The 26,670-nt window shown below is 29.7% G+C and overlaps 2 protein-coding genes across 5 annotated transcripts in view; one reads left to right on the top strand and one right to left on the bottom strand.

Moving 5' to 3' along the window:
* Positions 1–2,550: 2,550 nt before the first annotated feature.
* Positions 2,551–26,049, top strand: LOC111640326. Its single transcript, XM_023386340.1, has 5 exons — positions 2,551–2,751; positions 4,694–5,077; positions 18,114–18,231; positions 25,099–25,329; positions 25,582–26,049. The coding sequence occupies exons 2-5, from the start codon at positions 4,716–4,718 to the stop codon at positions 25,678–25,680; spliced, it is 810 nt and encodes a 269-aa protein (XP_023242108.1). The 5' UTR covers positions 2,551–2,751; positions 4,694–4,715; the 3' UTR covers positions 25,681–26,049.
* LOC111640325 (cilia- and flagella-associated protein 161-like) overlaps positions 20,145–26,670 on the bottom strand; it is a 63,569-nt gene continuing 57,043 nt past the window's right edge. For 3 of the 4 annotated variants that reach the window (XM_023386335.1, XM_023386338.1, XM_023386337.1), the window contains one exon: positions 25,534–26,666. In XM_023386335.1, coding sequence (XP_023242103.1) covers positions 26,546–26,666 — 121 coding nt within the window. In that variant the 3' untranslated portion in view covers positions 25,534–26,545. Of the gene's footprint in view, positions 20,270–25,533; positions 26,667–26,670 lie in introns of those variants that run through there. The other variant, XM_023386336.1, reaches the window with a different exon arrangement.

The raw sequence follows: 26,670 nt of genomic DNA, 5'->3' as shown, positions 1-26,670 counted from the left end.
GGGGAGGAAGGGGTTGAACTTCAATGGACATCCATTTTTTTCATTAAATTTTATAGTTTATGCATTTTATTATTCATATAGTGTTAAAGTTTTGTGGGGATTTGAGTTTTGTTGGATGTCCAAAGGGGAATGAGTTATGGAAACTGGGACAATGGGAGAGGGGTAAAAATTTGAAGAAAAATGAGGACGTAATTTATGGACAGCCTCTTATACGAGAATGAAGTTAAAAATATTTGTCATCTGTGATTGTTAAGCTATTTTAACTCAGAAATTGATATATATGAAGATCAATATTAGAACAAATGCATAACCAAAATGATTTTCAGCTGAATAAAATCTAGATTTATTACTTAAACATTACCTTTCATAAAAATAAAACTGCATAATTGCAATACTAGATAATAAGATGTAATTGAAAGTGCTTTTAAGAAGCACTTTCAATTACAGTTTGCTCATCTTCAACTTTTGAATGGACAAATTGATCAAACTGATAAAAAGTGTTTTTAAAATAAACTTAATATATTTAATTAAGCAGATTTTATCATAAAGATGGTGCCATATTTCGTAGCATTTTATTATGCATTTTAAAAATTTCAATACATCATTAATGCTAAAATAAACACTTAAATAATGTTTACTTTAGCATTAATCAGGAAAAATTAAAATAAAAAAAACAAAAAAAAATTATTCTAAAGAAATAAATCAAGATTTATTCCACTGAAAATCATTTTTGATATTCATGCATCCATTTGAAGAATAAGAACAATTTTGTCAGGAAAAATAAATAATTTTATAATAGTTCAATGAACGAATTCTGATCTTTATCAGAATACAATGCAATCTAGAAAAAACAAAAAAAGTTGACTTTATTATTGTAAAACTGTTCTCTGTATATAAAAACAAAACTAAAATGGATCATATACATAGTTTGAACATTCTGCTTCTTTTGTTTCATAGAAGACCATCACAAGCAAATAAAAGAAGAAAACAAAGTAACCATTCCATAGTAATCGACGGGGACACTCTAGTTTGAACGTTATTACATAGAGGTGCAATGTTAAATTTATGTAAATAACGATGCCGCTTTACAATCTATAATCTATTCTAAATTCATTTCGTTACATACATAAACAAAGACAAGCCAGTACGAAAGAAAACATCGACACCGGAATCCTAAAAATATTAAATGCAGCTCAATCAACGTTTTGTCTTTAGTTGTTATTTTGATAAATTCACCAATTTATTGATAGTTTTATAATATATTCATTGATCTAAGGTGCTGTTTTTAACATTTGGAAAGATCATTACTAAAATTCACACAATAAAAACACATCAGTTTACAAATAAAACTTCAAATATCTTAGAATAAATCCATAAGAAATTAATTAATTTAGACATAATTTTTACATATTTAATGTTATCATCCAGATATAACAGCATGCAATATATTAAATTAAACTTCCAAATTTTGTTTTTAATGATAAATCAATGTTTTATATAAACAACTTCCTCATCCAAAAAAAAAATGACAAATGAATATCATTAAATGTTTACAAATGAACAGAAATGGTTATTAATTTACAATTAAATCAATAATAAACTTTTGTATCGAAAAGTTAAGTTAATAATCTGAAAATATGTAGAGAAGAAGAAAAAAGAGGAATAAATGATCGAAATCCGAATATCCGATTTAAATAAACTTTCGTTGCCTTTTTTTTTAATCGTCGTTTTTAATGGTCAAAAGTATATAAATGGAGTTAGATTGATCGTGTTTTGAACTAAGAGCGTAATGAAAGGCGAGCATCTTGTTTTGTTTGATTAATGAGCTACGAATAAGATTCGATCTGTACGATGAAGATATATTGTACGAAAATGTATTCACCTTTTACTAAATCGCTTTTTACGTGTAAACCACATTCGGCATTATTGTTAACTTTAGTTGCATTCCTTCCTCGAAATCGATTAACGAAATGCGTGTTTTCACTCTTCGTCCCGGGTTAGGCTTAGCACTTCTCTAATACCCGACTAATATAAACATAACGCGCCATCTTCCATAATTACCACTAATTATCTACCTCCCTCAAACTTATTATTCGAGAGAATAATTAATAAACATTGCTTATTATATAACAAACTTAAAATTTATATAAATTTAATATATTATTGACCAATCGTTTATCGAAATTCGCTAAACTGCGTAATTTCTCTCCACAGCACGTCACGGCCAGTTCTCCGCTTCGAGATTAACTAAGTTATAAATTTGTTCAAAATGGATATATTATAATTATTACAATATAAAAATAATAATATTATTAATACTATTTATTAAAATGTATTAACCGTTTAAAATTTTGTCAATCGCGATATTTAATTATAATTAAATTTTCTTTTTCGGGTTAAATCGAAAATTAAAATATTTACTATCTTTAAAAATATATTAATACTTTTCACGTTTTTATACGTAATGAAAATACAAAAAGGGCGACGAACGAGACGGGTTTAAAAAAAAGGTTGTTAGTTACGAAATTGCCGACCAATCATCCATCGGCTTATGGAATGTTTTGCGTGACGTCACGGACCGAGTGGAGGTTGAATTGAAAAGCAAAAGATCATTTTGTAGACGAAAGGACGTTGATGGTAAATCGAAAGCAAGCTCGAATTTCGCTTTTATCCAACTATTTAAAGTGTTTATTACGCGAATGTTGGCTTTTAGAAGAAGGATAAGCTACCAGTCCACCGTTAATTGATAAAGTAAGTCTGTCAGAATTAACCCTAATCTGTTGACAATTGTCGTCTGGTTTTTTGGTTTAGCTTTAAAGTTATTCTTTTGATTCCGAAAGCAACTCTTTTTTATAATGTTAATTCATATTTATAACGATTTAATTAAGTGTTAAGATACTAAAGCCGTTTAAAATCATCAGTTTGAGTGAATTATCTCCGTTGAGTCGATCATTAATCAGTATTAATCGTGGAGTCGGATTTAATAAATAAAGCGTGATTTTGCATGATGTGACGTGTTGAGTCTGGTTACGGCTGTTTGAAACCGTAAACAAACAAAGTAAGCTAAGAGATGGATATTTGGTGACGTCACCCATCCAAACTTGCATGGTGGAGCCAATCCGTAATTATCCTGTGATATAAATTTACATCTGTTACTAATTACAAAGAACGTAACATTCTATTATCTTCTTATCGGTGAGAAAAATGTTACGGATAAAACTATTTATATCTCGATTGTAGTGTGTATTGATAATGGGGATTAATTTGGTGTGATTTTTGTGTTCACGTGTTTCCTGCTGCTGTTTCATTTTTTTTATCGATAAAACAAACGTGACTTATCGAATTTCACTTTAACAGATTTTCGTATAAATTTATATATATTAATTAAATATTTTCTAAACTTATTCTTCAGATTTTATTTCTTTAGTATTTCAACAATTTTCATTAGGTATGTTTAAATTAATAAAGAAATATTTTTATATACAGTTCTCTTGTACTATATGTTATCGTGCTCTTTCCAAATTTATGCATTAACTAGGTAATTTTTTTAGTTACTGTATTCTAATATGATGATGATTATTATTATTATATTGTAGTTAAAAATTTTTATTTGAAGGTAGGAATGTTGAAAAATTTAGATAGGATTAATTAGCTATTTTAATTTAACATAAATTTTAAATTCTGAATTTTTTTTTTTGTGTTAAATGTGCGTTATGAGTTTCGTACAGAAAATGATCACTTAACGTAGATTCGACGTCATCTCTTCAAGGCTGTTATACACGTTACTGAAATCCTTTGAGGATTAACCGTGATTTTTTTTTCTATCTATCCACCTTTAAATAAAAATAATTCTTTATACGTTGGGAAATATTTTAATAAGTTTTGTAAATTACTATGTTCGATCCAGCCAGTTATATCCGATTTTTTTCGTCTGTTAAGTACATCCTTTGAGGATTTCCGTAACGTTTATAACAGCCTCTTAAGAAATGATGCCAAATTGAAGTAAAGGGAAACTACTTTCTGTACGAAACGAAAGAAAATGCCTCAAATGCATACAGCTTTTTAAATTGAATATGGGAGAAATTTAAAAATAATTCACGTATTCTACTGAAGTATCAAATTGAAGTTAAGTATGATAATCTCATCGTAGTTTTTCTTTTAGAAGAGTTTACTAATCATTAGCCTGCAGTAAAACACCAATTATTCGAATTAATGGGATTCGGACCGTCCGGATATTCCGCATATCCGGATAATTGAGTTTTTGCTTAAAATAGTCATTTATTTTTCTATCCAAACACCTCGTTATGTACTTGTGTAATTATGTGTAAATAAGTATATAGTACCTACAAACGAATGTAATTTATTTTCTACATTTATTTAAAAAAATGTACTTTTTATGTATATACGGTATATATATATATATACATACATGCCTATTTATTTTTAACAAAATCGGAAGGCAATTCGGATAATTGGAGTTTTACTGTATTATTTCCAAAAAAATTTATATACTATCTTTGATTTTTTTAAATTAAATTTTAAATTTTTGATTCAGTTTCTTTACTCTTGAAAATGTATTTTTTAATAACAAAAATTATTAGAATGTAGTTCAATAAATAATTTTTAAAATATTTAAATAATAGCATGTATTTCATAAAAGAAACAATGAAATATTATTTTAACTTCTTTTTAGTCGTTTTACTTGGAAATTAGAAATGGCCATACCAGATACTGTTTCTTGTGAGGACGAACAAGAAAACGAAGGGAATATGTACTGTGCTCGCAGTGTTCCCCGTAACAGAGCATCTCGTTCCGGCCTGACACTTAACTTCGGAAGGCACTTGCCACTGCCAATTCTCACTCCTTCTCCTTCCGAAGAAGAAACACTGGCAGAAGGACACATGCTCTTTCAGGATTTTGTAACGAGTCAAGTCCAGCAAGAAGGACTTCAAAATCAATATTTGCAAATTAGCGCAAACATTCCTTCCCGTTATAGAAGCAACGTGGAACCCTTGCTTCAAGCTGATGGCGACCAAGCTGATTGCGGATCATCCTTCGAAAACGATCTAAGTGTTAGGTGAGTTTAAATTTGTTTTAAATTTTAGAATTTTCTCATAAGAAGCGTTTCATTTATCAGTCTATTTACTCTGTACAAATGACTTTAATCCTGTCAACAATCAGCAAAAATCCTACGTACTGTTCAGATCCCATTTTGATTTTTCGTAAATTATACAATTCTTTGCACTTCGTAAGAATTTGACGTGATGAAAATCAAAATTTTTTTTCTTCCAAAATTTTTAAATCCTTAAATTATATCTATCGACGTAACAAATATACCGTTTAATATATTTAGTGAAGCAAATTTAATTTTATATTAAGCTTTTATTAGAAAGTATATTTTCGAAAATATTTTTAGTGAATAATACAAATAACTTCAATCATTAATTGATTCAAAACAGCTTATCGTTTATGTAGTTAATAATCGTTGCATATTTTCTCCTCTCGCCGAAAATCGAGTTCTACTTTGGTTATAATGACATGATTCATCAACTTGTGTAAATAATTTTTCTGGGATTTATCAATTTTTTATCAATAATTTTTCCCGCGAATGACATCATGCCGATATAAGAATAAACAAACGTTTATCTGTTAATAAACTGGTTTCGATGTACAAAAAAATTCGGGAAACCACCTTCGTCACAGAGTTGAAAGAACCCGGTTATTGCATCATCCTCGGAAATCGTAGATATTTTTAGATGTATGGCTCTTAATTAACAGTTCTAAAAAAACTGGAAGAACTACTATGATAAAAGTTTAGTGTTAATCGTCTCTAAATTGTTTACTATGTAAAAACAGTCTCAAATTTTTAGTTGTTTTATTTTGTTTTTAAAGAGTGAGAACTGTCAAAGTCGTCTATTTATCTTTTCTTTCCTGTTTTTATATATAAATAACCACGTGTATATACCGACAAAGTTTTTAAGGGGCGCAGTCATATCCCGGATATAACATCTGGAGTAAAAAAATACAACTTTTCCTGTTCCTTGTTTTTTTATAAAAATATATATATATTAGTTATTTTACTTTTGTATAACTAAGAAGTTAAGAAGCATCAATGGATCGCATAATTTGTGAAACGATTTTTCGAGTAGAATTTGAGCTTTGAATCTTTTTATAAGTTTCAAAAAATAATTTATTGTCTTCAAAATTTATAAAATTAACGTGTTTATATGCGTTTTGGTTCGGGGGTCCCTACTCATTAAGCAATCCGATGACCTTAAAGCGCGTATGACTCATCTTTGATAGCTAGCCGTTGAAAAGGTTCAAAGGATATAGAAAACACTCCGTTTTTGTTTTCATTTTCTTGTTAAAACAGGTTTATTTGATCTAAATCTGAAATTAAAACAAAATTGATGGAACAATTAATGGAAATTATACACCTAAAAGCTAAATATGAATGATTTAAAATCATCGTTTTTTCTGTTAACATAAGCACGTGACTTTTCGGTAATAACGGAAATTTGACAGCAACAAGTAATTTCTCATTAATGAGACACTTTAGATAAAGAATATATTTTTAGTTAGTGTTAATAAACAACATTTTTCTATTATAAAAATTAATTAAGCAGTTATTTATAATAAAAAAAAAGAGTTTAAAAATATTTCAATAAAATTTTTCGTAAAATCGCATTTAAATGTATATTATAAAATAGTGAGCTTTTGGATATTTTAAGAAATTAATTTCTAATATAAACGATTTTTAAATGGTTTAATATGACTATTTGGCTATTAAATTGTTAAACTTGAATTGCAACTGTTATTTCCTAAGAGTATTATAGTTTGTCTGCATGATGTAGCTTTTTCTAAAAATAAAAAAAATGGGAAAAACCAGATTAGTCTGTAACTGAATATTATTCCTAATTTTATTGGTAAGATGATGTATGAATGTAACTTTTGATTCTTCAGTTTAATCCTGTTTTAAAATCCATATAACTTCTTAAAAGAACTAAAAACAAATGAAGAATAATTAAAAAATAGATAAATATTGTTAATAGGATTTGGCGTTTCCAAAACGTGAAAGATTAAATTTCTATTTGACAGTTTATTTGATGATGAAATTTAAAAAAAAAAAAATTTATTTCTTTGTGTTTCAGAATGAATTTATTTATTTATTTGACTAATTATTCATAATATGAGATTTAAATAAATATGGTACTATACAAAGAATTATATTGCTTTATATAATAAAACGGGAGAAAAATTGGTTTATTACATCAGGTAGATGAACCATTGGAAAATAACATTAGGTAAAGTTCTCCTTTGAATCTGTCAAATAGCATATATACCATCTTGCATTTTATTCTTTTTTTTCTACAAAATTATATCATCATTTGCAATACAAACACTTTAATCTAGTTTGCGACAATTTAATTTTTTCTCCCTCTCCTTTATAGAAATTATTATTGAAATAGAGTTGTATTCTGCTTTATGTTGGATTTCATGTGAAAAGAAAAAAAATCCAGCAGCCAGTTGCTTAATTTCCCGGCAATGTTTGATGATGCCATTTGTTATCATATTTTATTTTTAAAAACTTTTTATATTTTTAACTATTACAAAATGCCAGATAGCTCAATTTTGAGGGTAAGGATGGGTTTTATAAAAAAAATTGTGAATGCTTAATGACAAGTAAAATCATCATTAAGTCTGACTCTACTGGAGATACACATGACCCTCTTTATCTTCCACCTCCTTGACCACCAAAATTTAATAGTATCAACCCCCTAATAAACAAACCTCCCTGCAAAATTTCAGAAAATTTCAACAAAAAGCACCGGAGTTAAGCTTCAAAGAGGGTGGACAAAATCATGCCGTTCTCCCCACACTAATATCCATACATACAGAAGAAACCCTCAAATTTTTTTGCATTTCTTGATGTTGTAGGTTTCCAAGTCCAAGAAAGTAAAAATCTGGAGGGGTTATTTTTTTTCACCATTTGCCATACTTTCCCTCTACAGAGGGAAAGTATAGATATATATATATTCATTCATTCATGGGTGTTCTGTCCTAGGACAGGTCCGTGGAAAGCAGTCAAATTATAGAATTCTCCTTCTCCAACATTCTCTATTTCGGGCTTCCTCTTTTATTTCTTTATAAGTTTTGCCTAGTAAAACATCATCTATCAATACTTTTCTTTTTCTTCCTCTTTGTTTCCTTGCATCAATTTTTCCTTCTAATGCCACTCGCATTAATCCTTCTCCTCGCAATATATGACCTAGCCAGTTATTTTTTCTTCTTTGTATTGTTTTTAAAAGAGATCTCTGTTCCTGGACCAAATTTAAAACATCTTCATTCTTAACCTTTTCTGTCCACTTGATTTTCTCCATTCTTCGCCATAACCACATTTCATATGCTTCAAGGTAGTTTGTTTCCTTTTTCCTTAAGGTCCAAGTCTCTGCTCCATATAAAGTTATGCTCCAGGAAAAGCATTTTATTAACTTCTTTTTAAGTGTTTGGTTCATTTTTCCAATAAGAAGGTTCTTCTTCTTATAAAAAGCCATTTTTCCAGCCCTGATTCGTTCTTTGATTTCTTTTTCACATCTGCCATCTCCCTGAATAATGCTGCCAAGATACCTAAAATGTTGAACTTGCTCTATTTTGTTTCCATCAATTAGGATTTTCAAATCTTTGCTAATTAGCCTTCCAACTTTCATCACTTTTGTTTTAGCTATGTTAATTTTCATTCCAAATTTTTTGCAAGTTTTGTTGAGTTTTGTTACCAAACATTGTAGAGTTTGTTCATTTGGTGCAAGTAAAGCAATATCATCTGCAAACCTAATACTTTGTATTAATTGGCCTCCAATTTTAATTCCGAGGCTGTCCTCACTTATGGCTTCATTCATTAATTCCTCAAGATAAATGTTAAAAAGAGTAGGTGAAAGTGTACACCCTTGCCTGACTCCTTTTCCAATACTGCATGGTTTGCTTTCTTCAGTTTTTGTTCGGATAATGGCAGATCGATTCATATAAAGTGAAGCAATGAGTCTTCTATCTCTCCAATCTGTTCCTATTTTTCTTAAGATTTCCATTAGCTTTGTCCGGTTAATCATATCAAAAGCCTTTTCCATGTCAATAAAGCCAATATACATATCCTTATTAACCTCAATGTTTCTTTCACAGATTGTTCTCAAGAGGCCAATAGCATCCCTTGTTCCTTTTCTGAATCCAAATTGTTCTTCACATAGAAATGTTTCAGCCTTGTTGTAGAGTCTTCTGTTAATGATTTTAAGAAGGATTTTTGAGGCATGTGAAATTAAAGTAATTGTTCTAAAATCACTAAACTTTTTAGCTTTTGCTTTCTTTGATATAGGTATTAAAATACTTTGAGCAAAGTCTTCATGCCATTCTCCTGTTTTATATATATGAGATTGCCTAAGTCTGTTATTTTCTCGATTCCTTCCTTGCCTAACCCTTTTAGAAATTCAGCTGGTATTCCATCTATTCTTTCTGACTTTTTGTTTTTCAATTCTTTAATTGCCAATCCAACTTCATCTTTCATGATAATAGGTCTTCTTTCATCATTAGCTATTTGAGAAGATTTTTCCAATTTTAACTCTAGGTTTGGTGTTCTCTACATAGAGATCTCCAATATATTCTTTCCAATGGCTCATTATATCAGTTGGGGTTTAAAGTGCTTTTCCATCTTTGTCTTCAATACTCAGAATTTGGTGGGTGTGATCATTTGTTAGTTCTTTGACTTTTTTGTATGATAGATCATAGCTGCCTTTTTTGTTCAGTTCTTCGATTTCCTCACATTCCTTACTTAACCAAGCTTCTCTAGCTTTTCCAGTTTCACGCCTCAATTCATTATTTAGCTTCTTGTACATCATTCTTCCTTTTTCATTATTTATATTTTTCCAATTTCTTCTTTCATCCATTTTCTCAATCATTTCTTGAGTAATTCAAGGTTTTTTTTATTCTAGTACCATTTACATATCCAAGAAAATTTTCAGCCGATTCCTTTATTATATCTTTAATTCTTTTCCAATTTTCATTTGGGTCAAACTCACAAAGTCATATGGAAGTTCTTTTAATTTATATTCCAGATTTTCTTTAAAATTTAATCCAGTATTTCCATTTAGCTTTTCCAAATTCCATCTTTTTATTCTTTTAGCTCTCAAAACTTTTTTCAATTTCATCACAATATCTGCAGTTAATAAGTTGTGATTAGAATCTGCATCTGCTCCTGGATATGTCTGAATTTTCTTGACTGCATTCCTAAAACGACTTTGAATAAGAATATAATCTATTTGATACCTTCCAATGTCTCCGGGCATTTTCCAAGTGTATAGTCGATGTTTGGATTGTTTGAACCATGTGTTTCCAACTATTAATTGATGCTTGGTAGCAAATTCAACTAGTCGTTCGCCTCTTTCATTCCTATTTCCTAGCCCAAACTTGCCCACAATTTTTCCATCTCCTCCTCCTCCTCCTCCTACAGATGCATTCCAGTCTCCTATAACAATTAGGCATTTCTTAGTTTTATCATTTTCTATTATATCTTCAATTTGGTCATAAATTTCTTCTACTTCTTCATTATAGTCTCCAGTAGGCATGTATACTTGAAATATCATCATATCCATGGGATCACTTTTTATTTTAATCATTAAAATTCTGTCACCTCTGCATTCAATTCTTTCAACCTTCTCACCTAAAATAAATGCTACACCATTCTTTCCTTTAGTTCCACAAGAATAAATAATCCTGAATTCATCGCTAAAAAAATCACCGCTGTCCTCCCATCTAACTTCACTAAGCTCAAGAATATCCAAATTCTGCCTCTTCATTTCTCTCTTGACATTTTCCAACTTACCTGATCGAAGCATGGTTCTTACATTCCATGTTCCTATTTGAATTTTTCCTATGGGGGTTTCGTGTGGAAGCCCCATAACTTTCCCTCCAGGCATGACACCTTTCTTTTGGAGATGAGTCCCATATTTGCCAGTATGATAAATAGGTTTTCTGCTTTCCATTAACAAGGGAAGTATAGCTGAGGTGGTTTCCCGTTGCCTTCCTCACGGTTTCTGATCAGAGTTATATATATAACAGAGGAAAAATAAGAACTTGTTCTAATATCTTATTAATTATATTTGTCAGATTTAATGTTTTGATTAAACAAATATACACAGACATTACATATTAAAATTTTAAAAAGTAGTAGCACTGGCAATTCAAAATGTTTTTTAAGTTAAAAAAAGAATATGAAAATGATACAACAGCAATAAAATAATTTAAATATTCATCAGTGGTGTATTTATGCATTTAATGGATGTTGTTTATTTAATGAAATGATATAAATATTATATAGAGTAAATTATTTCTATAAAATAATATTTTGAAGTAGAAAACATATTAAACTTTAAATAGATAAATTTAAAATGCATGATATAATAACATAGATGACACGGGACTTGTCCATTCATCCACATAATCTTGTTGATATGTGAATGTAATAAAAATAGTTTGTAAAAAAATGGATAAATAAGTTTGACCTTGTTAATAACTTAAAGCAACAAAAATAGTTATGGGTTTATTTTATCTACAGTATAAAAATATAAAAGAATTGTAAGAAAATACTTTGTAAAGGATATTGGTCTATTGAGAGAGGTATTTATTTATTGAATTCTTTTGGAAATTAATTTTAAATATTTCAAAAAAGAAAAATGGAAAGATAGTTTTCATCCCCCTTTAGTTAAGAAATACTTTGAATAAAATTAAAGTTGAATACAATCGTACCCAGCAAAAATAAACAAATAACGTAACCAACACCTTATTGTTTGCTGAGGGAGTTTTATTAAAAACGAACGTTTTCGATCCACTTAACGGATCATCATCAGGCTAGAACATACGAAAATGGAATACATAATAAATGGAACAATAAGTTCAAAAATTCAAAAATATCAATAAACTGATAACAAATCAATTAATAAGAATAAAAAATAAATTTCAAACGATACCTAATAATAAAAAATATACTACAAAGACTAAACATTAATACGATCTATCATAGCTAAATAGAAGCTACTAAGTTTCCTTTTAAATCAAATACATATCATATTTCAGTTGATGCGCTACTTGTAAGCTTTTTTAACGGCAAATTTCCAAGCCGAGGGAAGACCTTCCGCATCCCTAGCATTAATGCATCCTTCTTTAAGTTTGCTCCTGTATATCTCCATTTTTTCGGCCGTCTTCGCCAACGTTGGTGAGTGTACTTGTTTCGTATGTTCTAGCCTGATGATGATCCGTTAAGTGGATCAAAAACGTTTGTTTTTAATAAAACTCCCTCAGCAAACAATAAAGTGTTGGTTACGTTATTTTTTTAAAATTAAAGTTTTCAAGCAAATACTTATAATCTTTGTGGGAAAGATGTATGGTGATTTTATGTTAGTATAAGGAGGAAAGTCCTATATATAATGAAAAGTTTTATATTTAAAATATAGTATTTCTGCATTAATGACACAAATTATTTATAAAAAGTCAGCAAAGGTTGATAGAAAATGCACTGTCTCTATCATCAGATAAGATTAAATTTTGACTTCCAAATTGGTCTGTGTGTAATTCCTAGCAAAATAAAGCAGAATATAAGTTGATTTTAATTTATGATGATAAAATACTACATTTAGTTTATTATTTTTTATATTATATAATTTTAAAAATTGTTGCACTTAACCTATTTCTGCAAGTGAAATTGCAATTTTGTTATTTTTTTTATTCATCTGTCTCTACTACCATAGTTCTTTTGATAATCATTAGATATTTAATTAATTTAATAACATTTACAAAAAAAATACCACCACTTAAATTTGAATTCATATTAGCTTAGTTTAATGAGTTTATTAATATAATGAAATATGAATTATGGTGTATCAGTATGATTATATTAAACTTTTAGTATTCTTTGCTGTATAATAATAATTTTCATACAAGGGAGACAATATTTAAGTAGCATATTATAGAACAGAATATTTTAATGAAAAATTACATTCTGCTTGAATTGATTTTTGTCTTATTTTTAATAAAAAATGGAATTGAACAAATGGTAATTTTATAATACCAATGTCACTATTTTTAATTTGTTTTTAACAAAATTTCTCATTTTACAATAAAGAATTTTTCACCTGTTTTGTTTATAAATAGCAACTGTTTCTGCAATTTGTTACACCTGTTTGTTGGTTTTATTTACATTTATACTTTCACTTCCAGTTATTTGAAAGTGTTTATCTTTAAATAATTGAATTTACTAAACTATCTTGCATATAATTTTTATTTTATGAATAAAATTAATTCTCATATATATTAAAGTATTTTAAAGTTATTTTCAAAAGAAAGGAATATAAAAAAATGATGAAACACTTCTAAATAAATCTCTAAATTATCAGTCTGATGTACAGTACAGTTCAGTGCATTCTATTAATTTTATTTATTTGTTTTTTGTTGATCTTCCAGTTTTTAAATCTTAGCTGGGTTTAATTGCCTTTTTTGTACTCTAAAGTTTGTTTTGAATCAATTTTCTCATCTGTTCACTATATTAATTTTAAAGTGTTTTTCTCAGTGCTGTATGCATAATAAAAGACAAAAATTCAAAATATCTAAACACTATATTTTTAAGGATATATTTTGATCAGCTTTTTTAATTAACAAAACTAATTTGGCAGTTATGCTACAATGTTAACAATTATATTAATTTTAGAATTAAGTTTGATTATTAGAATTTAGATTTACTTTTTATATATGACTAAAACTCAATAATAGAAAGTTTCAGAATATTTTGAAAATTTATTCAGTTGAAAAGATTAATTCTGTGTAAAAGTCATACTTAGAAAAATGTAGAAAGGATATTTTAAAATGTATGATCATTTTGTTCATTCTTTGAAGAACAGTGTAAACCAGGAAGGTCTAACCTTCAGCCTTTGTGCTAAATATGATTCTGAAGCATCTTTATCTGGTGTGCATTCCTGTTTTCACTGACACATTTTGATATCAACAATTGTATTAGTTCAAAGCATACTTTTGAAAATCACTAGAATTAATAGACCTTGCCGCAAATGATTTTTATAAGACACCTACTTAAAAAAGGGAGTTTGTTAAATTTTTAAATCTCTGCCAGAAGAGAATTTGAAGTCTTAAGAACTTTTTATGGGGAATATTTTCTATTTTTGCTTTGCAAATGAATTTTTTTGAAAATCAAAATATTGAACATTACTATGCAATGAATAGCTAAATATGGTTTTAATTTTGGGTGTCATAAAATTTATCTCCAATTTTAGTGACATTTTTCAAAGAAACAATTGCAAATTTTGCCATGATTTATGTCTGTTGAGATAAAAAATTCTTAATCCTTGACTGTGTCTTTTATACTTGATGTGAGACACATCTTTTTACAGCTCACATGGCCTGTACTATAATACTTCTGACATATTTTACAATTTTGTAGGTAATGCAATTTCCAATTTTTCATTTATTAAAATGATATTCTTATTGACTATTATTTTGACTATTATTGACTTCTTTTATATACAATGTTATATATAAAAATAATAATAATTAAATTGCTAAAATAAAACTTTTTAAAGTGTTTAAATAAATAATATGATATAGTGAGACAAAGTACTCTGGACTTTGCTTTATTGAAAAGTTGAAAAATAATAAGAAACAATAATAATAAGTATAATCTTCAATTTTCAAAATTTAATTAGTCTGTTTTATTTAAACACATTTAACAGTTTGTTTTATCAGGTACGGTACAGTACATGTAGAACATTATAATCATGCTGAATAGTTTGTCAGAGGAATGCGTTTTTTTCAGCAAGCTGAAAACATTTGTGTAAATAAATGTTCACTAAATCTTTTTTTATCTATTATATTGGTAAATGTGGATTGGACATTATGATTTGTGTACAATATTTAGATTTAGAGATTTTAGTTTAATTTATTTTATTCAGTTCTATCAATTGAGAATTTATTAAGTTTTTACAAAGTAGTATAAAAAATTTTTTTTGCTGTTAAAGTCCAAAAGAAATCAATTTTATTTAAAAATTTTTATATCAATATATGTTTAGAATATTTAACTAAAATTGTCAAACATTTTTTCAATTATCCAAAAAAAAAGCCAAACCAAGAATTGATGAAGCATCATGAAATTTTTAAACAAGTGAGAAAAGTACCCTTAGTACTGTATATAAATCTATTTGCAGAAATTTTCATCCTGGAATTCTTATCAAATTTCATAGAAACATGCATAAACTGCTGCATTTACTTGTCACTTTTTTCAGATTGTAGCTCTGAAAATGGGCTATGTCTTAGAATCCAAATTAATGTGTCATAATTAGAGGCACATGGCACTGGAGGTTGCTACTTCTCTGTCACTAATTCCATTGTAAGTGAGCATGCAGAAATTAATGTGCATCTTAGATTTGAGTAAATACAATATTCAGTAGTTAACATGAAAATTTTATTCTTTAAAAATGCATCAAATAATATTTGATATATCTTTATTATAATCAAAGTAAAATAGTCTTTCAGAAGAAATTAAAACATTGTAAAGACACATTTTTATTTTAATAAAACAAATAATATATATTATATAACCAATTAATAAAATCAAAATAGCCACTACATTTAAGTTAATAAAGCAAGCCATTTACTCTATTTTTTTAACAGTGTGTAACAGTTACTCACTATTAAAGGTATATTGTTTGCTTTATAACAAATTAAGAGCAAGATATAAATGTATTTACCATGATTCCTGTTCAGAAGTCAAAAAAATGATTTATATGCACTGGTGCATAATAATGCAAAACATTGTAAATAGTATTGAACTTGATATTACTAATGTGGGGTTTAGATAAGTAACATTCCTAAACTGTTAAGAAAATAAATTTACAAGGGATTGCAGGGGAGACGAGGAGAACAGGAGAGAAGGGATAAGTAAGGGGAGAAGTGAACAGGATGATAGTTGGTGACAGTGCGAAAGTAAGAAAGGACAAAAAGATGTTACGAAGGCAAGAATATTATCATTCTATCAAGATGTTTATGAATGCTGGATTATTGTCATTTCTAGTTCTCTATCTCAATCACTATTCCTACAAATTTTGGGGCTCGTCCGGGATATTAAGAATTCATACAAGAACTTTTAGAAGGGCAATGGAGTCCAGACAAGATGGTGGAGTTAGTGACACTGTAGTGAACAATGAATAACTATGACTGACTGTTGTAACTAAGGACAATACGATGATGGATGTGAAACATCTTAAATGTGTTGATCTGAAAAGCGAACTAAGACAATGAAAATTGAAAACCATGGGTAGCAAGAGAGAGTTTGTGCAAAGATTGGAGGTGGTACTTTTGATTGAGAATGTCAGAGACAACGACATGCAAAGCAACGGTGATGCTGACGAAAGTGAGGATGAAGATAGTGATATTATGCAACATAGAAGTAAGTACTCTTTTAGCCAATGTTTACCTTTAGAGATGTTGATGAATCCCTTGAAACGTTCAGTGGTGACTACAGAAAGAATGTCGTAAAATGGATCTCTAGTTTTGAAAACAAGGTGGAAATATGTAACTGGAATGGCATGCAGAAGATAATTTATGCAAAACGACTACTCAGAGGTTCAGTAAGGGTCGCCCTATGTTTTCCTGTTCAGTGTGTCATTGTTTCTCATTGTGTGAGCATTGCCCTGTGCATCTAGCCAAACAATTCCATTACTTTCCTTTCCTTTTAGCTCCATCGTGGGACAAAAGAAAGTTTTCAGAGCCAGCAGCCCTTCAAATGCCATGTTAAATGTTCATTTATTCTTTATATTAGTCTTTTATACAGTAATACCCCAAACTTACTCAATAGGTGGGACCGAGCGATAACCGCGTAAGTCGGGGTATAATTTCGCATATAAATACATACAAATAATTTTTAATTGGGGCCGGCGACTAAAGAAAACAATAATTTAGAAAATAATGTTTAATAAAATCTTAGATAATATGTATGTATAACAAATTAGGCCTATATTATTTTACAATTTTTCACATTTACTTGATTATTACGCCATAATTTTAACATTGTTTCCATCTCAGCGATAATACTGTGACGTTTACGAATGATGCTTGAATTTAAAGATTGAGCATTTTTCACAGCTTCGAGAATTTTTTCTTTGCCTTTTATAATTGTTCTGACCGACAATTCCGGTAGATCAAACTTCTTTGCCAATTCACAAATTTTCATTTTTGTATCGAAGTCTTTAATAATGGGTACGTTCGTAAAGTCAAACGAGTTAAACGCGTTAGTAACGAATCGTTCGAAAAGTCTAACGAAATAGGAATAACGATGACGTCATTCTCGTTTAACTCGTTCGACTTTACGAACATACCCAATGTTAACTTTACATTCCAAAGATAAAGTTTTTCTTTTCTTGTTTGATGCAGAAGAATTAGTTTTACTTCATTTGGATGACAAAGTAAAGTCTCTCGAGTCTCCATAGATATAACAAACACAGAAATAAATAACACAAAATGAATTGTAGCTATGTGTCGATTCCGCGCGACACATCCGAACACGTAAGCTGAACAATAGTGTGGGAGAAGTGAGTAATCAAGGGTTGTGTGGCACTCAAACAAAAGACGAATTGACGAGATTTGAAAATTGCATAACTCCGGGGTAGCGTAAGTCAAGGTATTACTGTATTCATTTTATATTAATTTCTTATTGTTTTTAGTATTAAAATACTATATTCATTCTCTGTAAAATCTATTTTTGGTATGTATTTTGGAGTGTCTAGAACGAATTAATTGGATTTACATTGATTCATATGGAAATAATTGCCTTGGTTTTCCTCGGTTTCAGATTTTGCCGATTGTTTTCGGATGGATTATCGACGAAAACTGAGGTATCACTGTACTAAAGTAAAAATTAATATATTCAAATACATTATAATTTTAAAACAAATACTTATTGTATAAATTAAATTGTTGATTTAAATTAAACCAAAATAAAGTTATATTTTATACTTGATTCAAAGTTGTTTTTAAACCTGTATCTAATGTCTATTTTATTTTTATCATTCTAGTACACCACTGGGTTACAAGAATCCAGTCTGGGCCAAAGCAGGCAGAGAACTTAGACTGTTGGCAGAAAAATTTGCCAAGAGTGAAGAGAGGAAAGCAGTCAGAGCAAGAGCTAATCAAGTGAGTTACTTTTTTCAGAAGTAAAATTTTTAAATGCATATTGCTTTCTATTAAATTTCCATCAGGAAAGTGAATGATTTTATAGACTATCATTAACTTTTAAATATTTATTAATAAATTTTCATGTACAAAATTTCAAATGTTGTTTGTTTGTCATTTATGTTTTGAAGATGGCATAATGCAAATGATCCTCATTTATGCACAAGCATTCTTTGTATCTTCAAAGTATGTTGTGCCATTCTGTATGTAATATACTTTGAAAACATATTTCATGTTTTCAAGTGAATGGGAGTCACTTTTATGATGTCATTTTCAAAACATAAGTGACAAACTATGATGATAGAAATCTTTTACATAAAAATGTTAATAAATATTGAAAAGTTAATAATAACCTATTTATAATCACTTGTTTTCCTATAGATTTTGTATATTCCAAGTTTGCTTTTAAATTATGATGAAACCCTGTTATACATTTTTCAAGTGAACTGAGAGAAAAACTACTTTTGAACTGCTTTTGAAGTGAATATAGTCATTGCAAAGGTATAGTGCAGCACAAATTAACATTAACAACTATATAAATTAACTGAATTTGTATAGTTGTATGTATAATTCTTAACAAAAAATTTAATTAATATATATACTATATAATACATTTGAACAACATATAAAAGGGAAAGTAAAACAGTCTGAAATCAACTCATGATTTTAAAAAGTTGATCAAGTTTTATTTGTTTCTCATTTTTTTTAAATTAATAGACTTGTCTGATACAGTATGTGACATTAGTTATTTCCTTTTGCCGAAACTTATCATGTAAATGAATGAAGTTATTCTAAAGGTTAGCTCACATTGATATGGAATAATTTCAAACATTGTTTGCCATTTATGTGAAACAAATAAACCAGAAAGTGATTTTTATTTGCATATCAAAATTGGTTCACATTATGAAAATTTTCACTTTCCACATTTTAATGTGTGGTGATGTGCTAAATGGGAAAATTTTCAGACCAGAAAGAGTAAAGCAGATAATACATAACATATGACAACACAATGCATATTATTTGCATCTGCTGGTAATTTACCATGAGTTTGGACTAAGTTGAAGTGAAAACCTAATTCACCTTTTCATTTTTTTTAATAATTGCCTTAAATTTTTCCATTTTAAAGTGAATAAATCATAGGTTAGAAAAAGTGCTGTATGGTGCTGAAAAATATGACACGTAAGTGTAAAATCATATAAATGAAAAATGTGTAACTGAAGTGTTTATAATAGAGGAAGTACCAGTGCAGAAAGCAATGTATAATTGTGAAAAACGTACAATGGAGAAATGTATAAACAGGGTTGATTATCTATTTGGAAATAAAATAAATATTTTATTAATTATTGTAATTATTATTAATTTTGATTAATAGATGCCCAAACTCTTATAGAATGAAATATTTGTGTTTGTTCAATTTTAATATCTTAAATTGACATTTTATTTCACAAATTGGCAAATTAGAAATATTGTAGAAGCATTCTTCCATCAGATGTTATGACAATATTTTCTGATTTATCTTTGTAAGGAAGAGAGCTTTATTGATCATAAAATAGCAAAGTATGTTGTTTATTTTTGTGTAATGCTTTTTGAAAATTTCAATGCAGAAGTTTTTGCTTTTTAAAAGATTTATAAAAAAAAAATTTGGCAGTATATATAAGGTTCTCACTTTTTTAGATTCAATTATTTAAACTTTTTGAAACTATTATTAATTCAGTGTTAGGAGAATTTTTTTCAGTTCATTTCTTTACTTTTTAAATATTGATAGTTTATTATTATTGTTGTTGTTTAAAAATAATAGAGTAATTCTATTAACTTATCTTTTCATCTATTATTTCTATGAATATCTGACATTAATATAAAAATAACTTTTATCTTTATTCTTACAAATGTATTCAGAAGCATCAATTTTTTACAGGCATATGTGAACATTGATAAGTAATTAAAATTCTCTTTGTAGCAGTGGTGCATCTAGAGGGGGACCAAGGGACTCTGGCACCTCCTAAAGTAAAAGGAAAACATCACTAGTAAATTTTTCAAAAATTTTTCTTATTTAAATTCATTTTTTGTTTATATTATGTCGTATCTTCTATTACTTATGAATTAGCAGTTGCATAAGGTGAAAATTTTATTGAATTTGCATTAAAAAGTTTATCTGTACTGTCTCTATCATCAGATAAGATTAAATTTTGAGTGCACCACTGCTTTGTAGTAATAGTTATTCTTACATACTAATTGGATGTGTGTTGTCATTTCTCAGTTTACTATTTTAAGTTGTTGAGTCTTAATGGGATATTTAAAAAAATAATTTTTTCAAGGAAATCTATTAGATTTTATTAACTATGTCAAGTGATAGTAAACTGAGAAATGACTGTATGTATATATTAAATATTTAATTACAATACATACCCCGTATATGGCAACAATGATTGCCTTGAAATGTGGACAACCATCTGTCAGTTTCTGGTGGAATTAGGACATGAACAAAGAATAGATTGTCAGCTTGTTTATGCAAACTGATATATTGTACAAAATATGATCTGGAAGGTGGATATTAAACTCAGATTGGCAAGACTCAGCTGTGAGGCTGGCCATATATTTCAGGACTATTGGCCAAATATAAGTAAGGGTAGTTCTACAAATCTAACCATCATATTGAATTAGATTTAAGTTGTTGTTTCAGAAGATAAGACTATACTGATTCTTTCTGCTAAAAAAAGAATCCAATTGATGTCTTCTTTGTGTTTATTCATTATATAAATTCTAATTTATTATATTGTCCCAAAACACAAAATTGAAAAGAATGGAAGACATATTAAAAATTATGTCAAAATTGACTAAAATGAGATTGTTTTAAATTTTCATATGATGCTTCTAGTAATAAAGAGAAATAATTTAGTTTACTGAAATGAATATTTTACTATTTAATTCTAGAACTGTTCAATGAAATATGACAATGCAAAGACAATAAAATATTTCAATTAGAAGTAATAAATACTTTTTCCTGCTTAACAAGTAACATTTTTAGATCTTAATCAAACTGACATTCTGTATGGAATTTCTCTTCAATTTGACTTATTCAGGTGATTTTTTATAACCAAACCATCGTCTAGAATATTAAATTAAGGGCTTCATGTATTGTTTTTCTGATTTCCTGTGATGATTAGGATTTATACTAAAATTCATACCTTCCTCTCACTTTCCAGCATTCACTGATTAATTAATTAAAAATGAATATTTTTGGCTACCTTCAGTGGCCTGCATCAAGTTAAGGAGATTCTATATAGAAATGTCTATAGCAGGTTCAAAGTTTGGAATAATGCCATTTTTCCAAACTTCAAACCTGCTATAGACATAAGATATAGAATCTCCTTAACCCAACGCAGGCCACTGAAGGTAGCCAAAAATATTCGTTTTTAATCAGTGAATGATGGAAAGCGAGAGGAAGGTGTGAATTTTAGTATTTAGAAGATAGTTCCAGCTTTAGAATCAACAAGTTGACTAGGGTTTTACATAAATTGAACTTGTAATGAATTCAAAATGATAATCTTGTCAATCTTAAACCATTTTATCAGTTACTGAAAAAGTCAGAGAAGTTTGGTTTACATTTTTATTTAAAGAATCATTTTGAAAAAAATTATTTTATGATGTTTAATATTCTTCAGTGTACTTCTCAGTTATTTTCCTTGTGAAAAATGACATTTTTCTTTCTTGTAGAACAAAGTATTTTTATATTTAATATTTAATCAGCATTTTCAAGATGAATTTTTCAAGAATTATGAAAAATAAAAAAGCACAATTGAAATTAGTACACTTGGCACAAAATGTCCCAAGTGTACTGATTTGTTTATGAAGACTACATGCACTTTCAAATCTGAAATTCTTTTCTATTTAATTTGACCAATTATAGAATCATGCCAGGCTTTCTATATGCAATATGTAATGTCACTTAGTTTAGAAGAGCAGAAGTTGTTGCCAGATTTATTAGAAATCATCGTCTCATTTTTTTTCATAAACACTTTTAATCAGTACCTGTGGAATTTATGGAAAGTTTTATGATACCTATTTACCTAATTCTTTAGTTAAATAAACTATATATTATTAAAATTCCTATATTTTTCAAGTACTTTTAAGGATTTTATGGTTGGAAATATTTTTAAATACATTTTTACAAAGTTTTATAAAATATTCAAAGACTGCTTCATCTTACAATAAATTTATCCATATGTTTTGGTTACCAATATTTTTAATAAGACTTTAACTGAATTTGAAAAAGCTATTAATTGAAAGCTATTGAAGAAATATGTTCTGTTTTCTAACTTTTAAAATTATAATAAGAATTGTATGTATTAAATTATTCTGATAGAAGGATCCACTAAACACAGTCTGCGTAAAAAAGCATATTTCTTCTTTAATTGTTATTATATAATAAATAATATAATATTTCCAATTCATCTAATTTTGAATATTAACCTCTCCAAAGACAAATTTTTTAATGTAAACAGATTTATTTTTAAGAAAATTATTAAAGGCTAATTGCACAGTTGATAAGAATTACATTTTCTTGAATTTAACAGGGAACACAAACGTGATGTTTTTGTTGCAAGGCACTCTAAAATGCGCATTTTTATTTTAATAAAATGAGTAAAAACAACTGATAATACTTTCATATTAAAAGATAATCAATCATGCAGTAAATATTTCCTCTATAATAATAACAACAGTATTAATTTGAGTTTCCTTAAATAATGAGCCCATTTTTATGTAGCTTAAACTGCTTATCAATCCAAACACACATATCTTAAAATGTTTACAAAATTAAAAATATCTAAACATTCAAAGTATATATTGCTGAGATTTAAAGAAGCACAAACTTACGAATTCAATTCTTAACAAAATCCATATCCCATCTACACAATATAATTAGTGTATTAACCCATTGTGCTATTTAGACAAACCGTAAATTATATTTAGTTATAGTTTTTAGAAATATTTTAAATGGTTTTGCTAAATATTGTTCTTTAGTTGCTTTCTTTTGAGTCGAAGGGCCGAGCATTAGTGGACGTTGTCTAATTTCATTAAATTTTACACAGTTTACGCATTTTATAATTCAAAATTTCTCGATGTTTCGTCTCTACTTACGATATTTATCATTCATGAAGCGATAAAGGTTTTAAGGGGGTCGAATTTTGTTGGACGTCCGAAGAGAGGAGGTAACGGAAACTGGGACAAGAGGAGGCGTATACATTTATGGACAACCCCTACGTAAAATTTTTCTCAATTTCCTCCCATTGATTATATAGCAATTTTTAACTCTCGACAGATGTCTATTTTTGCCATTTGAATACACAGTTTCAGCAAGCACCCCCCCAAACGTAGACGTTTGGGGGGTGCTTGCTGAAACTTCTATCGGGTTCGAGTCGGGAATGCACGCCAGTCAATCCGTAACTCCTACTTATAGACCATTTAAACGTTTTAATTAGCACGGTGCACCGGGGCACGCTTTCGTCGATAAATTCCGAACGGCCCGCCAATTTTTTTCTTTATCAAATGGTAAAAAGACATCACTTATTCACCCATTTACAAACGCAACAGTCATTTCACCATTCTATTTAAATGCTGCCCGTACCGTTCCGATCCCTCTTCTCGATGTTGCGACGAGCAACTATTTTCTAATGTCGTGCCAATAGTATTGCTAGTCCTCGGGGCCATCGAGATTAAGAAATTTTCTCTCTCCACTCAATTCGTTTCTAATTTTTAGCCTACTTTAATTCAGAATGGAGCGTTTTTACCGAGTCATTAGATTGTTTGGTCGTCTGGGTGAATTTTTAAATTTAGTTCTGGCCTAATTCGCTCTACAAAAATTGTCGATTACGTTAACAAGTCTATTCAGTTTTGGAGCAATTTGTCTGTTTGAGAGGCCCCTTTTCCAACCCAGTTAGTGATAAGCCGCATCCGTCTGCTTTCCAGCACTTAACTTGTATAACTAGACTGACAAGTGAGTACAGTCGACCCCCTATAACACTGTTGATTATTCCGTTTTATACAAATTCCATGTTGTACGAGTCACTTAGATTTTACAAATACGTGAGCCGTTCACAGCCCGGCACACGTATTTGTAAAATCTAAGTGACTCATACAACACGGAATTCATATAAAACGGAATAATCAACAGTGTTATAAGGGGGTTGACTGGTAGTCACAACAAATGTAAAAAGTTTAAAAGCCTGTCATTTTCGGATGTGTCTTTATTTTCCAGCCAGGAATCATAGTCGTGCACGATGCTTTGTTTTTGACTCCGGACTTAAGTAATTGGTTGCTACTATTCTATTTCCACCAAATCAATAACTGGATAAGAAAATAAAGTATAATAATAATTAGGCTATACATTAATTAGTGTTGTGTAGTTAAGCTTTAATTCGATAGACTAACTTTTTCTCGTATATTTCATTTAATTTACAATTAAAAAATAATTTAAAGTAATTTCCTGGCTACGCAGAGGAGTACTTTTTAATTTTCGAGTGTAGATTATCTTTCTTTCTCAAACAACGAATTATTACGTTTAAACAGACGATGATAAATTCTATATATTCGCTATGGATATCGTCGGTAACGATATGTAAATTGTAATTTTTACAAAGGCACTGTTAACCGACGTTCGCAACAGAAAACAGAAGTTGCCTTTGATTTCCTGTTTATTCGTAGATCTTAATATAAAAGTCCCTATTAATCTTATACCGCATTAGGATTATCTGGCAAAAACAAAACTATTACAATTTTTCCCATTCCCGAAAATTGAATTTGACGGAAAACGTTTGTAATATTTTTCAGGTTGACATCCATCACATAACGTGGGACGAGTTCCAGGATCTGCTGACCGAGTTGTTTTTGGACGGAGACATCCGACGGGAACGGATAGTCACCCTCTTTTTCTTTTGTACCGATATCATGATCAGGGCGCTGAAGGAAAAAATCGCCGACAAAGTCAAGTGTCTGTTCGTCTGGTCACTGCGCTTCATCTCCGAGAAGGTTTGCACCTGGGTGCAGCAGCAAGGAGGATGGGTAAGTGTATTTCCGATTAAAAATTAGTTCGAACAGTTCGGTTTAGTTATAGGCCTATATATTGTAGCCGAAGACTAGTCGAATCCAATCGATTGCAGTTGTAATTTTTGACGGCAATAGACAATAAAATTTAATTTTCGCAGCGGTATTTTAGAGCCGCGGTCGTTAAATTAATTAAATCGACAGTAGGCCGGCAGAACGGAATTTTTAAAGAAAAAAGACGAATGTTTAATTTTCTAACGTATTTTTCAGGGCGTCGTCCTAGGCAATTACGTGCCGAAAGCCGTAATAACCATCTGCGCCCTGACCGTGGCCGTCTTCACCGTTTTCTACGTCTGGAAGAAGACCTGACGGGCCCTCCGGACACACCACGTCGAACTGTAAATATGTGCTTGGACGCGGCCGGGTCCACGTTTTTTTTTTCTATTAGTTAAATCTTTCTACGTCTCGGGAGCGACGACGGACAAAATCTTTTCTCCTCCTCCATTATCCGTAGTACAGTCGTTTTTCGTACGCGCGCCAGAAGAGCCTCGACACTGCCACGGGTCGACCAGACCTCCGATTGGAATCCATCCGAAAACTTCCTGCACAATTGGAGGACACTGCACAATTTATCTATGCACAGTTTTTGTAGTCTTTTTCCGTCGATTGTTACTCGCTTTTTCTAACTTTTTTGATACGACTTTTTAAACTGTAAGAAATTGAAATTTCCCGTCGTCTCTGGGACGGCCGGATTTTTTCTTGCAGCCCCAGGGACGACGGTCGTACTCACATTAATTGTGACAGTGTAATTCCCATTCCATATATTAAAAACTGTTCAAAAAATTGTTGGTTTGCTTGTCGTCGTTACGCGTTTACCAGTGTTCAAAATTTTAAGCGCTGGGAATTAAATATTTCCACTTTTTAGCGCAACTTACGAAAGAATGGAAGTTCTTGGCGTAATTTTATGCCGGAATAGTTTGTTTTCCCATTCAATTTTAGCGTAATTCCATACGTCCGGAACGTCGTGTCGGATCTCTAACGTTTTTACCAATTTATTTCGGAACGTTTCGTTTAATCGGCAATTTTTTTAAACAAAAATTGCAATGTGACGACATTGTAACGGATAGACTCGGATGGGAAAAAACCGGGTGAGAATTTTACGCCGGGCGGAATATCGGCCGCAAGAAATTAGTTTATTTTTCTTAAGCGTAATTTCTGTAACACGAATTTTCACTCAAGGGCGTAGATGCGGGGGAGGAGCCGTGACTATCTTCCACGCATTCCTAACTTCTTCCGCCCCGTGCCGATCCGAGTACCTGTGGGCCGACACTTCGAAATCCGTACCGAATACGGTTCTGG

Source organism: Centruroides sculpturatus, unplaced genomic scaffold, assembly GCF_000671375.1.
Source record: "Centruroides sculpturatus isolate CEXI.00-Female unplaced genomic scaffold, Cexi_2.0 scaffold1414, whole genome shotgun sequence".
In the NCBI taxonomy this organism is placed as follows: Eukaryota; Metazoa; Arthropoda; class Arachnida; order Scorpiones; family Buthidae; genus Centruroides; species Centruroides sculpturatus.
The sequence above is the reverse complement of the archived record's forward strand: the minus strand, read 5'-3'. Positions and strand labels throughout refer to the sequence as shown.

What these genes read in the sequence shown, in the direction of transcription:
- LOC111640326 (XM_023386340.1), top strand. Translation starts at nt 4,716, where the DNA reads ATGGCCATACCAGATACTGTTTCTTGTGAGGACGAACAAGAAAACGAA. An exon ending in GAAAACGATCTAAGTGTTAG is followed by an intron (nt 5,078 to 18,113) that starts GTGAGTTTAAAT and finishes TTATCATTCTAG; the next exon opens with TACACCACTGGGTTACAAGA. An exon ending in TCAGAGCAAGAGCTAATCAA is followed by an intron (nt 18,232 to 25,098) that starts GTGAGTTACTTT and finishes AATATTTTTCAG; the next exon opens with GTTGACATCCATCACATAAC.